This window comes from Hetaerina americana, unplaced genomic scaffold, assembly GCF_022747635.1.
Source record: "Hetaerina americana unplaced genomic scaffold, ioHetAmer1.1.p SCAF_7, whole genome shotgun sequence".
Taxonomy (NCBI): domain Eukaryota; kingdom Metazoa; phylum Arthropoda; class Insecta; order Odonata; family Calopterygidae; genus Hetaerina; species Hetaerina americana.
The window spans coordinates 50,288-69,340 of record NW_027287316.1 but is presented as its reverse complement, the minus strand read 5'-3'; the positions used below and the strand labels follow the sequence as shown (position 1 = coordinate 69,340).

Genomic DNA, 19,053 nt, shown 5'->3' with positions numbered 1-19,053 from the left:
TCCTAACCTTTGACCTATTTGGCTGGCACAGGTGGCCTTATTCAAAGCAATTATCATTGCTCCCACCAGCACAGCTTAAGCCAGTAAATTTATGGACTCTGTATAAAAAAGTTTTTATTTTCTCTAAATTTCTACAAAGAAAGCAGTGTTCTATGCTTACTTATTACCTTTGTTAACTCTTAAAATATACTTCCTACCTCTGCATTTGATTTAATATAAAAAGGTATCGAAAAAATGCAAAACAATTGAACTGAAACTCCAATATTTGTACTACACTCAATTTGTAACACACTAGAATTATTTTTAGAAAATGAAAAAGATTCTAGTTTTGATTAAGTACTTCATTAATTGATTTTCATGTATATCCCCTTAATTAATAAAGCAATGTGTATCTAGATAGCACCAGCGAACAAAAACTCAACTCTTTTCCTTCCATCCCTTCAGAAAGATGATAGCGCCACCAAAAATTTGGAATACATGCGAGTTTCACTTCTCATTTGTGTGTTTCTGTATTTTTGCTTTTGTTTGCCAGTGCTATCCTGATACACATTATTATTCAAATCCATGAGGCTTTCACATAAGTTTTATATATTATCTCTTAATTAATATAGATGTGTTTGTGAAAAGTAAATTATTTCAATATGTTTTCAACTCAAAATAATTTCAAATTCTGTTTTGATTAAAAACTTACCATATTTCTCGGCCCACAAGATGAACTACTGTTACTCCAAAATGAGCTATACTCAGCCTGTTTCTAATAGGCCAATTTGGGTATAACAGGTAAAACTTCGACCTATTATACGCAAGCCTATTTGTGGGAAAAATAGTTACTATCACGTATTTTTTCCTGCATCAGACAAAATTATTGCCATTATTACAAATGTTTGAAATATTAATGTAAGCAACAGTGTTACCATAAAAATAATTTGATCTTTTCTGCCCGACAAGTATTTTTCTTAAATCTTGACCTGAAGTATCAGGGTGCATTCTATTCACTGATGCATCTTACGGGCCAGGAAATACAGCAATTATTTCTTTTCTTTTATGTTATGTTATTGTTACATGATAGACTTGAGAAAGTCATGATAAGGTGTTCAGGAGCAGGGATTTGGGAACCTTCTAGGATACAGATTTGAGAGTTTTTGAAATTCATCCCACCTCTAAGTATTTCCTAACATTATAACAAATTTGTGATTTGTACTCTTTTGACTGCATGCTGATTACTACATGTTTTTTCAATGAAATAACGGAGGTAACTGGGCGAAAGAAAAACAGCTCCTGTAATCAAATAATGAAAACATCAGGAAAAGACAAACCTGTCAGTGAAGTCTCGGCTATATTTGTGGCAACAACACACTTTCTCAACCCATCAGCTTCACGATGAAATATTTTCGCTTGAAGATCTGACGGCAACTGAGAATATATCGGAAGTACAGACAGCTGAGGTGCATTATCTATCTCTCCCAAGCGCTCGGCCAAAACTTCACACGTTACTTCAATATCTTCTTGACCTGGCATAAAAACAAGGAGGTCACCTGAAAGAAAAAAGAACAAAATTGAAGTGTGAATCATTTATTTATAACTACACAGTTGAAACTCAGCCATAATTTCTTGAAATCATTTACAATACTTGTCCATACTACGGTTAAGATCAGGGTCAGACTGGGTCACAATGACCTACCGGTTCCTGCGAGATCACCAAATTTAAGCAAATTTGGGCCCAGGTGGAAGTGTGACTTCAATACCTTAATCGTGGCACTGTGGCCCCTTGTCTAAATGCCGCAGGCAGGCAGGGAGAGGAAAAGGATATGCATGTTGGGCTAAACGAATGGGGGTAGGAAGTATGGAGGATTGAAGAAGGGGTTATTGTATTGAGGAGTGCCATGTTTCATCTTATTGGGCAAGGCAGAGTTCAGTTTGAATAGATCCAAAACCTCTTCAAAACCATCTTCAAAAGTACACTACCAAGAAAAATAAATGTATTCACAAGCAGTCATGGTGCACAATTTGGCAACCAGTACTACAAGATTTCATAAGTATCAGCACACTGCACTGTGCACAGCATAAAACATTATTCTGACACCCCTCTCCATGCTATCACCTAAAGATTGATGCTGTGTTGGATTGGGCAATGGAATGAATTTGCCTTTGGCTAATCGCTTGAGCAATTTATTACGGCAAAATAGCATTTTATAAATGAATTAAAATGGTTAGGAGTTTAATTTTGCATTAGAGGCACCTTTAAACTAATGTAATATAACCACAGAAACAGAAAAATAAATATATTACCACATGCCCAAAGATTAAGACTATGAAATAACAGAGAAATTATCACCTGAATTGGGCTGCAGGTGGATTTGTAGGGCTTGCTTTACAGCAGAATCAACATAGTCCTCCACTGCATTTCGTGCAAACAAAACTTCGACAGGAAAAGTACGACCAGGAATTGAGAATGTCGGAACATTTCCAAAGAAGGCAGAAAATTTCCCGGCATCCATTGTGGCAGATGTTACAATAAGTTTCAAGTCATGTCTGCGAGCAACCACCTGTAAATAATTTGACATTCGCTAATTTAAATATGTGATTTTGTTTGGAAAATACTTGCATCAACATATATTTTTTTCCAAGTCCAATTTAAAACTTTTTCCATCTCACAATGAGAATCATACAATTACAAAAATTTATTCTAATTTATAATTGCTTCAAAATGTCTTTATATTATAATTATTCACAACATCTAATGTAGAAAATAATAGGATTGACATAAGTGAACCAAAATTTCTTTGGTAAACACAATGACCAAATCTTTTTTCAAATTAATAGTCAACAGCTCACATTTCTTCATTTAAAGTCTTTTTTTAGCACAGACTTCACACTTTTTTAGCACACTTCATTCATTTAGAGCATATCCACATTTCACTGAAAATAGATTTAAAGCACAGCCCTCAGAAAAAAATGCCACTTAAATTTCCACATTAGTTTAACTGCTTTTATCAAAGATTGGGCTAAAAATATCTGTAGATATGACTCATCTAATGCAATTTTACTGGAGTTTATATTGGTCTTTCAGCTTTAAGTTTTTTCTAATGATGATATGGTTACCTAATTAGAGTACAATGGATTCTTTGCGACTTGACACATCCAATAAGTAAAGTGAATGCAAGATACTCACTGTTTCTGATCCAGAGTACGACAAAGAAAAAAATTAAAAATCATGACAAGATATATTTAAAGGCAAAGCATTATGTCCAGGATATGGTAAGAAAATCATTAATATATGTGCCATAACTTCATTTATTTTACCTGAAGATCTTATAAAAAATTTTATGCATTAATAACACTAATTTGGACCCCTACTACTGTCAGTGAGAATCCATGCTTCTCTGACAAGCATCTGTCGATAGTTTACCATAAAGGCATAAACTATTTCTGAACCTAGCAACACGTGCAATTTCGATGTCTAATGGTTGCCTTTAATTCAGGGCTCGCTTCTTCACCATGCCTCACAAAGCATGTTGCGCAAAACACTGTCGCCTCCTCACAAAGGATGTTCTTTTTCATGGGGTCACCATGTATTTATACATATGAGGAGCAACCTTTCAATATCATTATGAATAAGTAACCATTGCAAAGATCTTGCCACCCCCTTTGATGCATCCATCTCCTTCATTTTGTTCTTGAGGAGAGTAGAAATCGTTGACATTGACCAATTGTAGTGCATCGTGCGCTAGATAGGCCATGCTCACACCTTCTTCCTGATTTTCAATGATTTTACTTTTCATTTCTACTGATATGTTTGTTCTCTTATGGCTGTGTTCTTGCTGATCTTTCTTCGGGGGGACATTTTTTAAAACTTTGCACAAAATAATATTTAACTTGGCACCAAATAATCACAAACAATATGTCTGGACACAAGTTTGGAAAAAATGTGAAATCATCAACGACACTTAGGATGTTTGTGGAACGAGTGCTAAACCTCAAACTGAGGTTGCTGGAGTGCAATCATTCTGGGAATTCCCCTCTCCTCCCATGTCACTCATAATGCAAAAAGTTGCTCATTAAGCCACTGATTAACATTTTTTTTTCAAGAATATATGTCGTAGTTATTTTTTTAATCCAAAACAGGTACTAATTTCTGGTCGACGCTGGTATTTTAATATAACTGTGCTATAACAAATGCTGGAACCTGGGTACTCAAAACGTTGCCTGTTGCCTGTCTTTTCATAGAAGTTTGATGAATATTCTCATGCATGGATGGCAGCCACTTCAATTGCACAACCACACTCATACAATGATCGCCTCTCTTCCTTTGGCCTGGTGGGTGACTCAATAGAGAGCCTTTACTCTACTACCCTCTTCATTTTAGTCAACAGATAAAAAGTTTATTTTTATCTGTTGGTTAGTTTGCAAGAAGCTGCATGGGTGAGTTTTTCATATATTTTAATGTTTGAATTAAAAGGTGAGAAAGTAAATACCTATGAAACATCCAGATCATTAAATAGAATAAATGAGCATCTAACAAAAGTCTTACCTCACGTAACAACCCAAAAAGGACATCAGTGCTGAGAGATCTTTCATGGGCTTCGTCCATGATTATAGCACTGTAATTGTCAAGATCTGGCTCTCGAAGAGATTCTCTCAATAAAATACCATCTGTCATGTACTTTATGATCGTTTTCTGTAATAAAAGAGAAAAAGGAGATAAAAGTCACGCTCAAGTTCCAATTTAATAAATTAGAATATGTTCACTGAAAACAGTCTCACAATCATTCACACATTCACAAACACAAGTACTGACTTTGTAAAAAAAAATTATATTTGATCTGTTTTATTTCTAAAGAACGTAATTATGAATCAGACTACTATAATAATCACAAAAGATGATTCGGAGACAAATTGAGAATCAACAAAGAAGTAAATATGAATTAAAATTTTTATCGCGATTGATCATTTGAAACAAATTTTAATGTAATAAATTTATCATAAACATGGTTCAAGCAAAAAACATGAGCGGATAAACTTTTAATTATTATTATTATTTATAATTTTTGCTGCCAAGTACAATAAATTGAATTCCTCTATTTATTTATAGGAAAAAACAAAATAATGCATCTCCTGTGGCTATTATGTTATTTAAAATTAATTATTAATTTGACATTTCTATTTAACTGTTTCATTTGTTATGCTTCAGTTATGCGAGAAAGTCATTATGGAACTGTGGAGATATTGTTTTGTGCGGCAGAGGAGTAACTATTATTTTGTTGACCCGCCATTGAATCTATGCCTCCATTGAACTGAGATAGGGGTCTTTAGAATATCAATCATTCGTTATGTCATTGCTAAGGAGTAATTCCTGGGTTCATTGAGGAGAACCTCAACCTCATTGCTTCGAAATGCCTCGGAATACTGCCATAGTTTTTTATTATTAGAATCTCCCTTGATTCACTTGCAAACATTCTATAATTCAGATTAAGCGAAGCCATAAATTAAGAAACCAATCTCATTTGATGTAAGACAGGCTTAGTGTTATTAACGTGATGAATTTGGCTTAGATGGCTATCATGTCTCAATGCATACATCTACATCATTTTAACAAGCTTCTCACATTTCTCAGGCGAGCCTCCAGCAGCCCTTGCTCCATACTCCACATACTGTCGACTCTAGCGATCATCTTTGCTCTTCAATGCATATCATATCACCCAGGGTGGCCACCTCATTTTGGAAGTATCACAGAATGCTCCCCATTCTCAAGTATAGTATACTACCTTGATCAAAAAGTTCCCGGAATAACCACCGTGTGGCGCTCCCATGGTTCCGATTTGAGTTCTGTTTTTTTTGTTAAATTGGTACATCTGTTGTTGATATTCCCTTTAAATCTTAGTGTCATAACTTGACATTTGCAAAAGTTACGTAGCCAAGAGTACATCTATCTCTGTGTGTGTTGGCGATTTTTTACAATTGCAGAAATGGATTTAAATTTGCAACAACGAACTTGTATTAAATTTTGCGTAAAAAACGGATTTAGTGGCGCACGGACGTTGGAAATGTTGGAAAAGTGTTTCGGCAACGATTCTCTAAAAAAAACGGTCGTTTACCAGTGGCACGAGCGGTTCAGAAGTGGTCGTGAGTCAATCGAAGATGATGAACGCAGTGGCAGACCATCGACATCGAAGGTCGGTGAAAAAATTGATAAAGTAAAAGAAATGTTGGTCAATAACCGCAAATTAACCATCAGAGAAATAGCGGAAGACTTGAACATTGCCTATAGATCCGCCCAAGACATTGTGGTTAATGATTTGGGTTTCCGTCGTGTAGCAGCAAAGTTGGTTCCAAAAGACCTCAATTTCATGCAAAAAAGAGACCGTGTTGACGTCGCAAAAGACATGATTTGCGAGGCTGAATCCGATCCCACATTCATCAAAAGGATCATTACTGGAGACGAGACGTGGGTTTATGAGTACGACACGCAATCCAGACATCAGGCAAGTGAATGGCGTTCACCAAATGAGCCGAGACCAAAAAAACCACGTCGTTTTCAGTCAAAAAAGAAGGCAATGCTGACGGTTTTCATGGATTACAACGGTGTAGTGCATCATGAATTTTTGCCAGAAGGCCAGACAGTAAACAAAGAGTATTATTTGGGCGTTATGAGACGTTTGCGTGAAGCAATTCGCCGAAAGAGACCAGAAATGTGGGCAGAAAACTCGTGGATTTTGCACCATGATAACGCACCGTCGCACAGTGCTATCATTATTCGTAATTTTTTGACGAAAAATGCAACAAATACCATCCAACAGCCACCGAATTCACCTGATTTGGCTCCCTGTGACTTCTTTCTGTTCAATCGAGTTAAAAAACCATTACGGGGAACGCGTTTTAGCAGCCGAGAGGAAGTAATGGAAAAATCGCAGGAAGCACTGATGGACATACCGAAAACCGACCGTAACTTTTGCAAATGTCAAGTTATGACACTAAGATTTAAAGGGAATATCAACAACAGATGTACCAATTTAACAAAAAAAACAGAACTCAAATCGGAACGATGGGAGCGCCACACGGTGGTTATTCCGGGAACTTTTTGATCAAGGTAGTATTTATGCAGCCATTATCCCAATATAATGCAAGAAAGTTTGATTTCCAAAGAATTATGCCTCTATTATTACATTGATATTATAACTATGAGTTATCATTAGTTTTTTTGTATGCATAATAGCACAGTAAAATTGATAAAACATGTTGTTCCTGCAAAGCTGAGTAAATGGTAAATATTACTATTATAAGGTAATCTACCAGTAAGGGTAGGTTTTGGATGGACACAGCTATTAATTAAAACATTTTGTGAATCCTAACAAAACACAAAATCTAGTATCCTCCTCTATATCAGGTCCCTCTTCATCTCTGAGTACTTTCTTCCTCCCTTCATCCTGTCCAACATCCCTATCCTTGTTTGCCCAACATTCTCCCCTCAATTACAGCATTCAACATCCCACTGCCGGTCAGTACCCCCTTCATCCACTTTTCCTGCCTCCATAAGATTTCTCCCAACAAACCCCTCTCTTTGCCCACCATACCAAGTACTTCCTCATTGGTTTCTTCTCGGTCCATTTCACCTACTCCATTCTTCTCCATGCCCACATTTAAAAAGCCTCCAATCTCCTGCTTCAATGACCACTTTTCCGCGCCGTACATGGCTATACTCCATATCAAAGTTATTACAAGTCTTTTCTTAATATCCTTATTCAATGTCCCCGTCATCAACTCCCTCCTCCTTGTGAAATCCTCTTTACCTAGTGCGATTCTTCTCCTTACGCCCCTACAACTTTGACCGTGTTGGTCCAAAACACTTCCGAGATACGTAAACTGTTCTACCTGCTCTAGTTTTTGCCCTCCTATTTTAATGTTTACCTTAGCCTTTTTCTTTCTAGAAAACAGCATACCCTTTGTTTTATTAATATTGATCTCATCCCATACCTGTCCCACTGAGTTTCCAATTCACACAGCAATGCTTCCAACCTCTTGGCTGACTGACAAACTAAAGCTTGGTCATCAGCAAACCTAACTAATTTCACGAATTCCCTGCCCACTTTCATTCCTACTTCCAGTTCTTCCCATGCCTCTTTAATCATTTCCTCCACATACAGGTTGAAAAGCAATGGTGATAATGGGCAACCCTGCCTTACACCTCTTCCTAACACTGCCCATCAAGACTCCCCGTTCCCCACTCCCTCCTGAGCAGTGTGAGACATGTACATGTTGCGGATTAGCCTCCTTTCCCTTCAATCTATTCTTATTTTCTGCAATATACGCATTAGTTATTCCCAATTCACTCTATCAAACGCTTTTTCGAAATCTATGAAACAGGCAAATACCTCCGGGTGGTGTTCTATATATTCCTCTCGATTAATAATCTCATTACTGCAATGGCATCACACATACCTCTCCCCTTCCTAAACCCAAACATCATCAGATCATCCCCTAAGTAATCATATGCCCTTTTCTCTATCCTTTTGTTTATGATCCTTAGAATAACTTTAGCTGCGTGGGATGTCTAACTCATTGTCCTGTAGTCCTCACATGATGTAGCCTTTCCTTTATCAGAATAGGAACTAAAACTGATCTCACAAAGTCTTCTGGCCAGATTCCTTCCTCATAAATACTACGGATCAGCCCATATAGCCTCTTCCTCCCACATTTTCCTAAGCATTTCAATAGTTCCATGGGAATGCTATCTACCCCCACGGCCTTATTTAGTTTCATCTCCCTTAACGCCCTTTCTATCTCATTGTTTAGTATGCCTGGACTTAAGCTATCTTCCTTTACGTCATGTTCCTTTTCAATGTCTAACTTTGTTGGTCTAAGCTCTTTACTATACAGTTCTTCTATATACTCCTTCCTTCTCTCTTGGATCTTTCCTGTGTCAACTATTACCCTACCCGCCTTATTTCTAACTGTTAGCATAGATCTCCCTTTTTTACTTCCTGATAAAGATTTAACTTTGCTGTACAGTGCACCGATTTCACCCATCCTCTGCAGACTTTCCATATCCTTGCACTGGGTCTTCCACCATGCTTCTTTTGCTTTATTTGTTGCCCGCCTCAATTTATTGTTTAATTCTTTGTACTTCATTTTGCCTAACTCTGTATTTACATTTTTCTATTTTCTCCGCTCATCCATCTTTGTAATCATCTCATCCGATATCCATGGTTTCCTGGTCCTTTTCGCATAAACGGTTCCAATAGTGTGTTTTGCGGCTTTAGATAACCCTTTCTTGATACTTTTCCGTTTTTCTTCGATAGCACTTAGCCCTTTACCATCCTCCATAATTTCCTCTACCACCTGCTGGTACTCCTTCCTTTTAAATCCATTTAATGCTTCTACATTCATTTTCTAACTTGCCGCCCCTGCCTTATCTTTTTTAAACGGATGCTACATTTCATAACAACTAAATTGTGGTCAGAGTCCGCATCCGCTCCCGGGAAGCTGTGCGAATTTATCACACTGTTTCTAACCAGGATATAATCTAGCTGATACTTTTCTGAGTCACCTGGCATTTTCCATGTATACCTGCGTCTTTTGTGGTGTCTAAACCAAGTGTTGATGATGACTAACCCCTGTCTCCTGCAGAACTCAACTGCTTTCTCCCCGCGGTCATTCCTCGTGCCTAAACCGTAGTCCCCCACCACATCACCATCTCTTCCTTCGCCTACCGTCGCATTCCAATCCCCCATCACTATCAAATATTTTAAAGCCAATATATCAAAACATTACATTTAGGAGGTTAAATATGCAACTACATATAAATTCACGGGACTGAAATTTGGTCATTAAGATTTCGGGTACAGATGATATATATCAGCTAGTATTTAAAGACACATAGAGGCTTTCTGTCAAGCCGTTCCCTCAAGCCCTCACTTGCCCGGCCTCCTTAATTGAAATCCATCTCACGCCACCATGGAGTTAATTTCCATCCACTGTGTCATTTAAGTTACAATATTGAAAAGAGTTTGAGATTAAAAGATCAATTAAAGGTTTTCCACAGAAAATATTATTATAGTCCAATAATATAAAATAAATTTATATTTGTATTAAATGAATTATTTCTTGGTTTGCCGACAATATAAAATAAATTTGTACTTTCCACATTGGTACTGGAGCATGGTGCAATTCGTTTAACTACCCTGAAGCATAGTAACGCACAATGCAGTTGATGGAAGGAACTGTTTATGTGGAAGGGAGAGGAGAAAGGAGGGAGAATTGGTGAGGGGTCATGCCACATACATTCAATTAAAGTGTCCAGGAAACTGAGTTACATTTTATTACGGTTTTTCATAATTGTCACAAAGTCACATCTGATGCTATTATGTTAATTTTAGGAATTGTGCAGTTAATTAGAATGACCAGTAAAAGTTAAGAAGTCTCTAAAAATGGCACTGTCCGGGATAAACATTGAGTGTCTCGCCTGTAAACAAATCCCTTTCTACCTCACAAAGTCTTTTGATGAGACAATTGCGAATATTTTTCACTGGGCTATGGGAAATAAGCCTGAAAGCAATCTAAGATGCTGCTGCTCTAAGATGCTGTGTTCTGAATACGTCTAACTTGCCAATCAGCCAACGGCACCCGAGTGGGCAAAAGGGTGGCTGACATTGAATTCCTGAGAGCAAAAATTTTTGACATAAAAGCCCCAATCGAACAACTTAAACATTGAGCCAAGAAAGTAAATTTCTCTGAAAAAGTGGTCAACTCTTCATCTAAAACTGAAGGTAAAGTTAACATGGAAAGGGACACCGAACAGATGGACCAAGAACCACCTAGTCACACAATTTCATTAAAATCCGCCCAAAAGGTAAACCTAAGCAGTCCAACCAAGATACCGACGTGGGACCAAGTCTGCAAGAGAGTTCAATGAGCTCTGATGATGATGAGAACTTTACTGTTGTGCAACACAATAAATTGAAGAAACGTAACTTCTTCACCACAGGGAGAGGTGAGCCAAGCTAGAATTCAGGTAGTCTCTGAGCCTCTAAGAGAATGAACTACATGCATTCGGGCCGTTTGCCCAAAGATACTACAAAAGTTGAGATAGATTGATCATGTTACAATAATTTCAAATTTGAGAGCAAATTTTGTCAAATGATTGCAGGGAAAAGTGCCTTTAAGATTGGCATTGATTATGCTCACGATAATTAACTTGTTGATCTACTCTTTGTGGCCTAACGGAGTTATCGTAAACAAATATATCAAACCCAGAAATGAGAAAGGCTTGATTAGACTAAATTCTATGAATAGAAATAGTAATTTGGCAAGATGCGATGAGTAAAGAAACTTTCGCTTTCGTTAATAAAAATAGTTGTACCTCTAATCTTTCCAATCAGAGTTCCTTAAAAATGCTACATTTAAACATTCAGCGCATACAATCAAAAATGAATGCTCTTGAACTTTTCCTAACGATCACTAGCCTGAACCTCAATGAAATTAAAATTGCCAGCATTGATGATTTTTACTTGGTCTCATATTTTTGTTAATCACAACATAAAAATGGTGTGGTGCTGACTTTTGGGAAAAATCACCTAAAAACAAATTATTTGTTATGAAAACTCAAACAGGGAGCTTGATTTTGAGTTCTGTGGAGAGCATTTGTCATTTTATGATATTAATATTAGTATTATGTGTTTACAGGTCACCTCAAGGTGATTTTCCTGTCTCCGTGGATCCTTTCCTCCAGACACTGCAAGCTTATACAAAGAATTCAGTAGATATCTTTATCAGTGGTGACTTCAATGTTGAGTTTGGTTCTTTGCCTGCTCAGGGAAATCATTTAATGGATACTCTAATGACTTTTAAATTATCCCCTTCCTTTAACGAACCTACGAGGGTTACTAGTTCCTCCTTCTTAATCATTGGCAGCATTTCCTCCTACATTGCACCAAATGAAAGCTTAAATTTGGATATGTCAGAAAGCTCAGTTTTTAAAGTCTATTTTCAATGCTGACTTAAGCACATTTCACAGTGGGATCCAATATAGGTGTTTTAACTCATTGTCAGCTCAATCTCATTTTAACTATCACTCCAAGAGCAATCCTTGGATTGTGTCTTCATAAATGACATATTTTACACTAAATTCCACAACTTCCATGAGAATTTCTTAAATTGCTTCAACCTATGTACCTCACTGATGCCTGTAAAAATTTCAATCTCCAAGAAAACAAGTGACAAATAGGTAACTCAAGAAATAAGGGTTTCTTCTACTAATCTAAAAAAATCTTCAATATTCTTAAATAAAACGACTCAGTCCCACTGAGATAATATTTTAAGTCCATCAAAAAGGAATACAATAACTTGGTGATGCAAACTAAAAGAAACTATGGCATGCACATCATTAATTCCTCTTTAAATCAGAGTCAATCTGCTTGGAACCTCATTAATAATTAATTTTACACAGCCCTCAAAATTGCAATTGTTGAGTATAGATGTTGTATCTCATCTTGTTACCACCAAATAATATAATATTGCCAATCTACCGCATGAAAATATTCTCAATTCCATAACCAGACTGCTGAAAAGTAAAATTCACCAACTAAGGCCTCATGAACTACAACAGGAAATGCTGCTAAATGCTAAAATTATCTTTCTTCATCCTGCAGATGACGGAGAAATTGACAGTAAATCAGATCATTCTTCAATGGTCCTAGTCCATACACATTTCGTCAATGAATCTATCTACATCTACATCTACTTAATACCCCGCAAGCCGCCGCAAGGGCGTGTGGTGGGGGGATCTATATCTTGTCATTTTCCCACATAGATTAAAAGGTGGCTTAAGTATTCCCAGTCTTCAAAGGAAATGACTAACAACACATGAATAATTATAGACCTATTTCAATTCTATATGTTTCCTCCAAGATTCTGGAACAAGTAATGTACAATAGATTGTTATACTTCTCAAATACACTCAATATTATTTCTGATTCTCAATTTGGATTCATGAAAAAAATAAATCAACTGAAACTGCAACATATAAATTCATCCATGATATCCTACTTGAACTTGACCAAAGGAATATTGTAATTGGTATTTCCTATGACTTTAAAAAGGCTTTCCACTAAGTACATCATGCACTACTACTGATGCAACTTGTGGAAAATGGAATACATGGGATAGACAACCAATAGATAAAATCTTTTCCAACAGGAAGACTACAAACAGTTAAATTGTACTCAGCTGAATCAAAATCATTTGCAATCTTTAATCCCTTGATAATTGAGAGAGGTGTCCCACAAGGATATAGTCTGGGTCCCCTACTTTTCTTTCTATACATTAAAAACCTCCATTATTATTGTATTAATGGGTCATTGTATATGTATGCAGATGATACAACTCACCTAACCTGCCTTCAAGAATCCAAGCCATGAAGTAGTTCAGAGTAACATTGACAGTATGAATAAATGGTGTGAAGATAATTTGGTATTCATGAAAAATGAGAAAACTACATTTATCCAATTTCATGCCCACAAAAGAAAATTATAGTCCACCCACTTTTGAGGATTAATGGGTCCTTCCTTATGTCTTCTACTGTGACAAAATTCTTAGGGATGCATATACATGAGAAAATCCTGGGAAACTCATAAAATTAGCTCTGAAGTTGCCACGGGTTGTTACCTCCTGGGAGAAATTGTGACCCTGGCAGATGATGGTATGGCTCTCTCAGTTTATTATGCATTCATAGTAGTAGTAGTTTTGAGGGGAGGCGACCGACAGCTAAGGTCATTTGTGCCATAGGGGATGGACAGGAAAGGATGAAGGGTGGAGAGAAACCCGGCGTCGGCATTAGCCTACTCTTTACGAAAGGCGCCAAGGGGTCCGCAGCTTTACGTCCCATCCGACGGACGGCGTACCAACTGCAAGTGCCCTCCACAAAGCACCTCAAGTAGGGATCGAGATACCCCTGAAAAACATTCAACACCGCCGGGATTTGAACCCGCGCCCTCAGGGTGGGAAGCCAGAACGTTAGCCACCGCACCATCTCAATCCCCTTATGCATTCATTCAGAGTTGACTGAAATATACAACTGCCATGTCGGGACTCTCATATCATTTCATGCACCTCTTTAGGCTGCAAAAATGGGCAGTGAGAATCCTAGGTAAAGTTCCAAGGGCGAGCAGTTGTACTGCTCGCTTTATAAAATTCAAAATATAAACCATTCCCTGCATGTATATTTCCCATACTATTATCATTGCACAGCAAAACAAAGCCATATTCAATTTGATAACAAGTGCTGATGTACATAGGCACAGTACAAGGGGGTGTAATGACTTCAGGATAACTGCCCAGAACTTGGCAATGTTTACTAAGAACCTTTACTATGCTGGTGTCAAATTCCTAGAATCATTACTGAAAAACTAAGGGCCATAAAACTTTGTTTGTCATTTAAATCTAAACTTGATCAGTTCCTATGCGAACATCAATCCTCCACTGTGGATGAATTCATGTCTCTCTCTTTTGAGATATAATTTAATTCTCACGTACACAGTTACTGCCCTTGTTTATGGTTGTTCTCTTATTTTTTCTGTGACTGTATCACTTGTACTCACAACTCCAATCGCATTTCTATTGTATCTGTCTGGAATATCTACAATCAATGTGACGTGTCCCATACATGTCCCAAACATGCCTTCTTGAAACAAATAAACATCATTATCGTTACCAATAACATTCCAATCACAATCCTAGAGAAGAAAATTCATTCAAATGAAAAATATTTGATTGGATGTGTATGTAGAATATATATATATATATATACACAAATGAAAATAAACATAAGTATTAGAATGAGCAACTCCTACAGTATTTTTCATGGCATTCTTTCAACATAGACAGACAAACATCAGGTCTCACTTTTCCCATATTTCAATTAAGGAGTTAATTTTCTCTGCATTTTATAACTTGATATTAAACAGATCCCATTAACGTACGTTCCAACACATTGACAGCTTAATGTCTTTAAATGAAGTTGCTCCCAAATTAAGATAACAGCATAAGGTACCTCAGATGTGCAGTCCTCAAAACGAATAGCATATCCGACTTCCTCTCCCAGAGATGTTCCCATTTCATCGGAGACACGTTTCGCAACAGACATGGCAGCTACTCTTCTCGGCTGAGTACAGCCAATCATCCCAAACTTACTATATCCATCTTCATGAAGATACTGAGTTAGTTGAGTAGTCTTTCCTGAACCAGTCTCACCAACAATGATGACCACACTGTTCTCGCGAATAACATTCAACAACTGCCCGGAAAAATACAGACAAAGCCAAAAATTCAATTAATAATTTAATTTTTTAAAAGGAGATTTTTCTGGAGTACCTCAGAATTGAATGCAATAAAGATATGCATGCATTTAATTTTCATTCACATCAACTATGGATAATTGAATCATATATTCATATTAAGCCAGTTGACCAAGAGCAACAAACATTTAAGATATCAAATGCAATAGATAAACTCACCTCTTGTCTGACAGCAAATACAGGAAGGTACCTTCTTTGTTGAAGCATTGTCTTTTTCCTGGCAAAGTCACTTGATGCTTCTGAAGGATTTTTCATATGTTGAGCAAACTTTTGGTCAGTTTTATAGTCAGTTTCATCTTTGTCATTAACTTTTTCATCCTAGAGTACATAAAGATACGAAGATATTTCTGCAAATTATGATTTCATACAAACTCAAAATATTTACATGCTCCTTCCAATCTCCATTGTGTTAATTGATTTTTTATTATAGATGTTGTTCTTTTAAATTTTCTGATATAATTGGACAGATTATTCAACAACTAAAAAAAATTATATGGCCTCATGATGAAAAGAATAACTATTCAAACATCTCAATTTTACTTTTCAAAATGAATCGAGTTACAATTACTCTATTACTCATTAACTTAGAAAATGATCAACCTAACTACCATTTTGGGGGGAGGGGGTAGACCAGAGGAAGCATATCAGCCTGTGAAGACAAAGGTCGCTGATTTAATCCCCGTGGCCATAACGGTATTTCGAAACAAGACAACCACGCATTGACAGAAAAAACACAACAATGATATTTTGGAACGAGGCAACAACGAGAAAAATGGACTCCTGCTAAAAGAAAGCCACCCTGGTGAAAGCCCATGGTGAAAGGCAGCAGTTTCACAATCAGGCACGGTATCAGCCGCAGTATTACGATGCCGTAGGCAATGGGAAACCCCAGCATATTATATTTTCCCTAGAATATGCATGCAGCCTTGCCTTGCGTTCAGGTATAGTGGAATGTAAAAATATGGGCTGCAGTAAACCAATCCTAGGATTGAAATACTGATCCATGTAACCAACATAGCAGTATGATGAGGGTAAAAAAGAAACTTTACACTTCTACAATAAGGATTTAATATTTCACGACAGAACTCGTGGGTTTAATATGACATTATATACCACTGCCCTGATCCACACTACCTTACCCACCCACCCTACTCACCAGACATGGCACCTAGTGACTTTCTCCTATTCCCCAAACTATAGACCCCATACAAAGGAAAAAGATTTGCCACCATTCCAGAGATCAGGCAAAATTTGACGGAGGAGCATATGAGCATTCCTGAAGCTGAAGCAAACGTATGTTTGCGCCAGTAACAGTAGAAGAGTATGCATAGCCTGGCCACAAGCCAATGAAAGGCCGTCAAACACTGCTATTTTGTGCCGATGCATGCTGCGATTTGAAAGTTAAACCCCTGCTTGCTTACCATTGAGAAACTTCATGAATTTCCAAGATGTGTTAAGTCCACAAGAAAAGGCTGAATTTGGCATAAAGATCACGGGAAACTGTTGCATCGCCCTAATTGCCCACACCAGAAATTTATTTAATGACAATTCTACGCCAGAAATTTATTTAATGATAATTCTGAGCCACATTTTTACAAAACTACTAAGCATCAGCAAAAACAAAGGTCTCCAGACAACTGTCTAGTAAAAAGCTATCCGTTTTGTACCATTTATAATAAACTATTAATTCTGATTCTTTTATGTTTTCACAAATCAAGTTCATATTCTCAGTTGCTTCATTCCACCATAGAAGAAAAGGTGAACATGATCCACAATTCTAACAAGTGTACATAAAATTTTCTTAAGATAAACCTTGCACATAATTTAGTTTTGTTGGCATGGAACACACTACTGTATTTTACATTAATGTGTATGAGAAAAGTCGTTTCACTAAACGAATGTTTTCCTTTACGAGAAAGGTTGCAGGTCAAATTATCCTCATTGCACAATGCTCCACTGTATGTAAGCGTGTACATACTCAGATAGAGATTTCATAGATATGTACTCATGTAGTATGATTCAAACAAGATACAAACTCTCATGGCACAAAACAATGTCCCACCTCAATTGTAAATTGACCTGTCAATTACACATTACATTTTTCACTCTGGTTCAAACTCCAAAAGCATTAGTTTTCACTCTGTAGGTAAAGATGTTCATGGATATGACGAACACAATGGGGATATAAAGAGATCCCGGTGACAGGAGGAAAAATCCACAGAGGGGAGTGTGCTCTGAAGTAAGTGCCCCGCTCAGCTACGAAGATTTGAACAATCACATTTTAACGTTGTGTTTCATCCAAGAAAAGAATAATATGACATTATATACCACTGCCCTGATCCACACAACCCCCTCCTCTTCCATTTTGCTTTGGAATATCTCATAAATTATGCAAAATTTAAGCATAAGGAATTGTCAGTTACCAATTACGTGGGATATTTGCAATCTAGGATCCCATTATTTCTGTCAGTACATACCTTTTCTTCTGTTTTCTTAACTCCCATAATATTTCCTATTGTAGTTCCAGACAGCTCCCAGTGTTTTTTCTGGGCTTTCCTCCTTTCCTTTTGTTCACGGAAAGCTCGAACAAGTGCGGAACCTTTCCTGGCAACAATGGCCATATCCGAGGTGGGATCCTGCGAAGATGATGAGAGGAGCATGCATGATGAGATGCTTTTTTATGAGATGGCAGATGTGCTTGCGGCCCGTTTTCAATGCCAGATAAATTCATGGCCTCGAGCCGAAAAGAATCGTTTAATTTGGGACTCTTACCTTAACAGGCACAACTGGTTCCGGCTGCTTTGTGAAGACAATGCGCCCATCCAAGAATGGAGGAACAATGTTGTGAACCAATAAGTGGACACGTGCTTCATTTTCTTCCTCAAAATCTTCATCGCCCACGTCAACAGACTGAACGACTCCACTGGTGAGCATTCTGTTGCGCTCCCACAGTTCATTGTCCTGCAACAGAAATGGAATGTCACTCGACAAAGGCAGCATTAGGGAGGCACCTTACTGACTCACCACAAATGCCTCAGGGGCGCTGCCTTCCAGCCCTTCACTCAACTAGGTGTTACTTGATGCGATCAATATTAACATGAATAATATCACCTTTGATATTCCTTACTTCAGGGCCTCAGAGCAAAAAAATGGCAAAGCCCAATTTATTGTGCTCAAACATCAACAGGAAATTACTTTTCAAACAATTAAAACTGAGAAAAGGATTGAAGAGAATAGTCGATTCCCTCCAATTGTGTTTAGTTTACTCTAGTGGCATTTTTAACTATGAATTATCTTCCTGCCTCTTCCATACCATCTGATAACCTAGTATTATCACTCGTATCATTTCATGCACCTCTTTACAGTACAAAAATATGCAGGGAGAATCCTAGGAAAAGTTCCAAGGATGAGCAGTTGTAGAACGTACTTTCAAAGACTCAGCATTCTAACTCTTCCCTGTTTGTATGCATTCCATACTACAATCTCTTTGCAGAAAAACAAAGCCATGCTTACTCTGAAAACCAGCGATGATGTACACAGGTAGAGCACAAGAAGTTGCGATAACTTGAGAATGACTGCTCACAACTCATCCATGTTTGCTAAGAACCCTGGATGTGCTAGTGTGACATTCTTGAAAGGACTACCAAGAAAATTAAGGGAAATAGGTTAGTTTTTGTAATTCAAGTCTTAACTATATCAATTCCTT

At 37.4% G+C, this 19,053-nt stretch overlaps 1 protein-coding gene across 1 annotated transcript in view; it reads right to left on the bottom strand.

Annotated features, from left to right (window-relative positions):
• LOC139696498 (pre-mRNA-splicing factor ATP-dependent RNA helicase PRP16-like) overlaps positions 1–19,053 on the bottom strand; it is an 81,273-nt gene that overhangs the window by 26,935 nt on the left and 35,285 nt on the right. The window contains exons 8-14 of the mRNA XM_071595286.1: positions 18,120–18,308; positions 17,825–17,983; positions 15,507–15,665; positions 15,044–15,286; positions 4,532–4,678; positions 2,336–2,546; positions 1,317–1,535 (exon numbers count right to left, since the gene is read on the bottom strand). Of these exons, the coding sequence (XP_071451387.1) occupies positions 1,317–1,535; positions 2,336–2,546; positions 4,532–4,678; positions 15,044–15,286; positions 15,507–15,665; positions 17,825–17,983; positions 18,120–18,308 (1,327 nt within the window). The remainder of the gene's footprint in view (positions 1–1,316; positions 1,536–2,335; positions 2,547–4,531; positions 4,679–15,043; positions 15,287–15,506; positions 15,666–17,824; positions 17,984–18,119; positions 18,309–19,053) is intronic.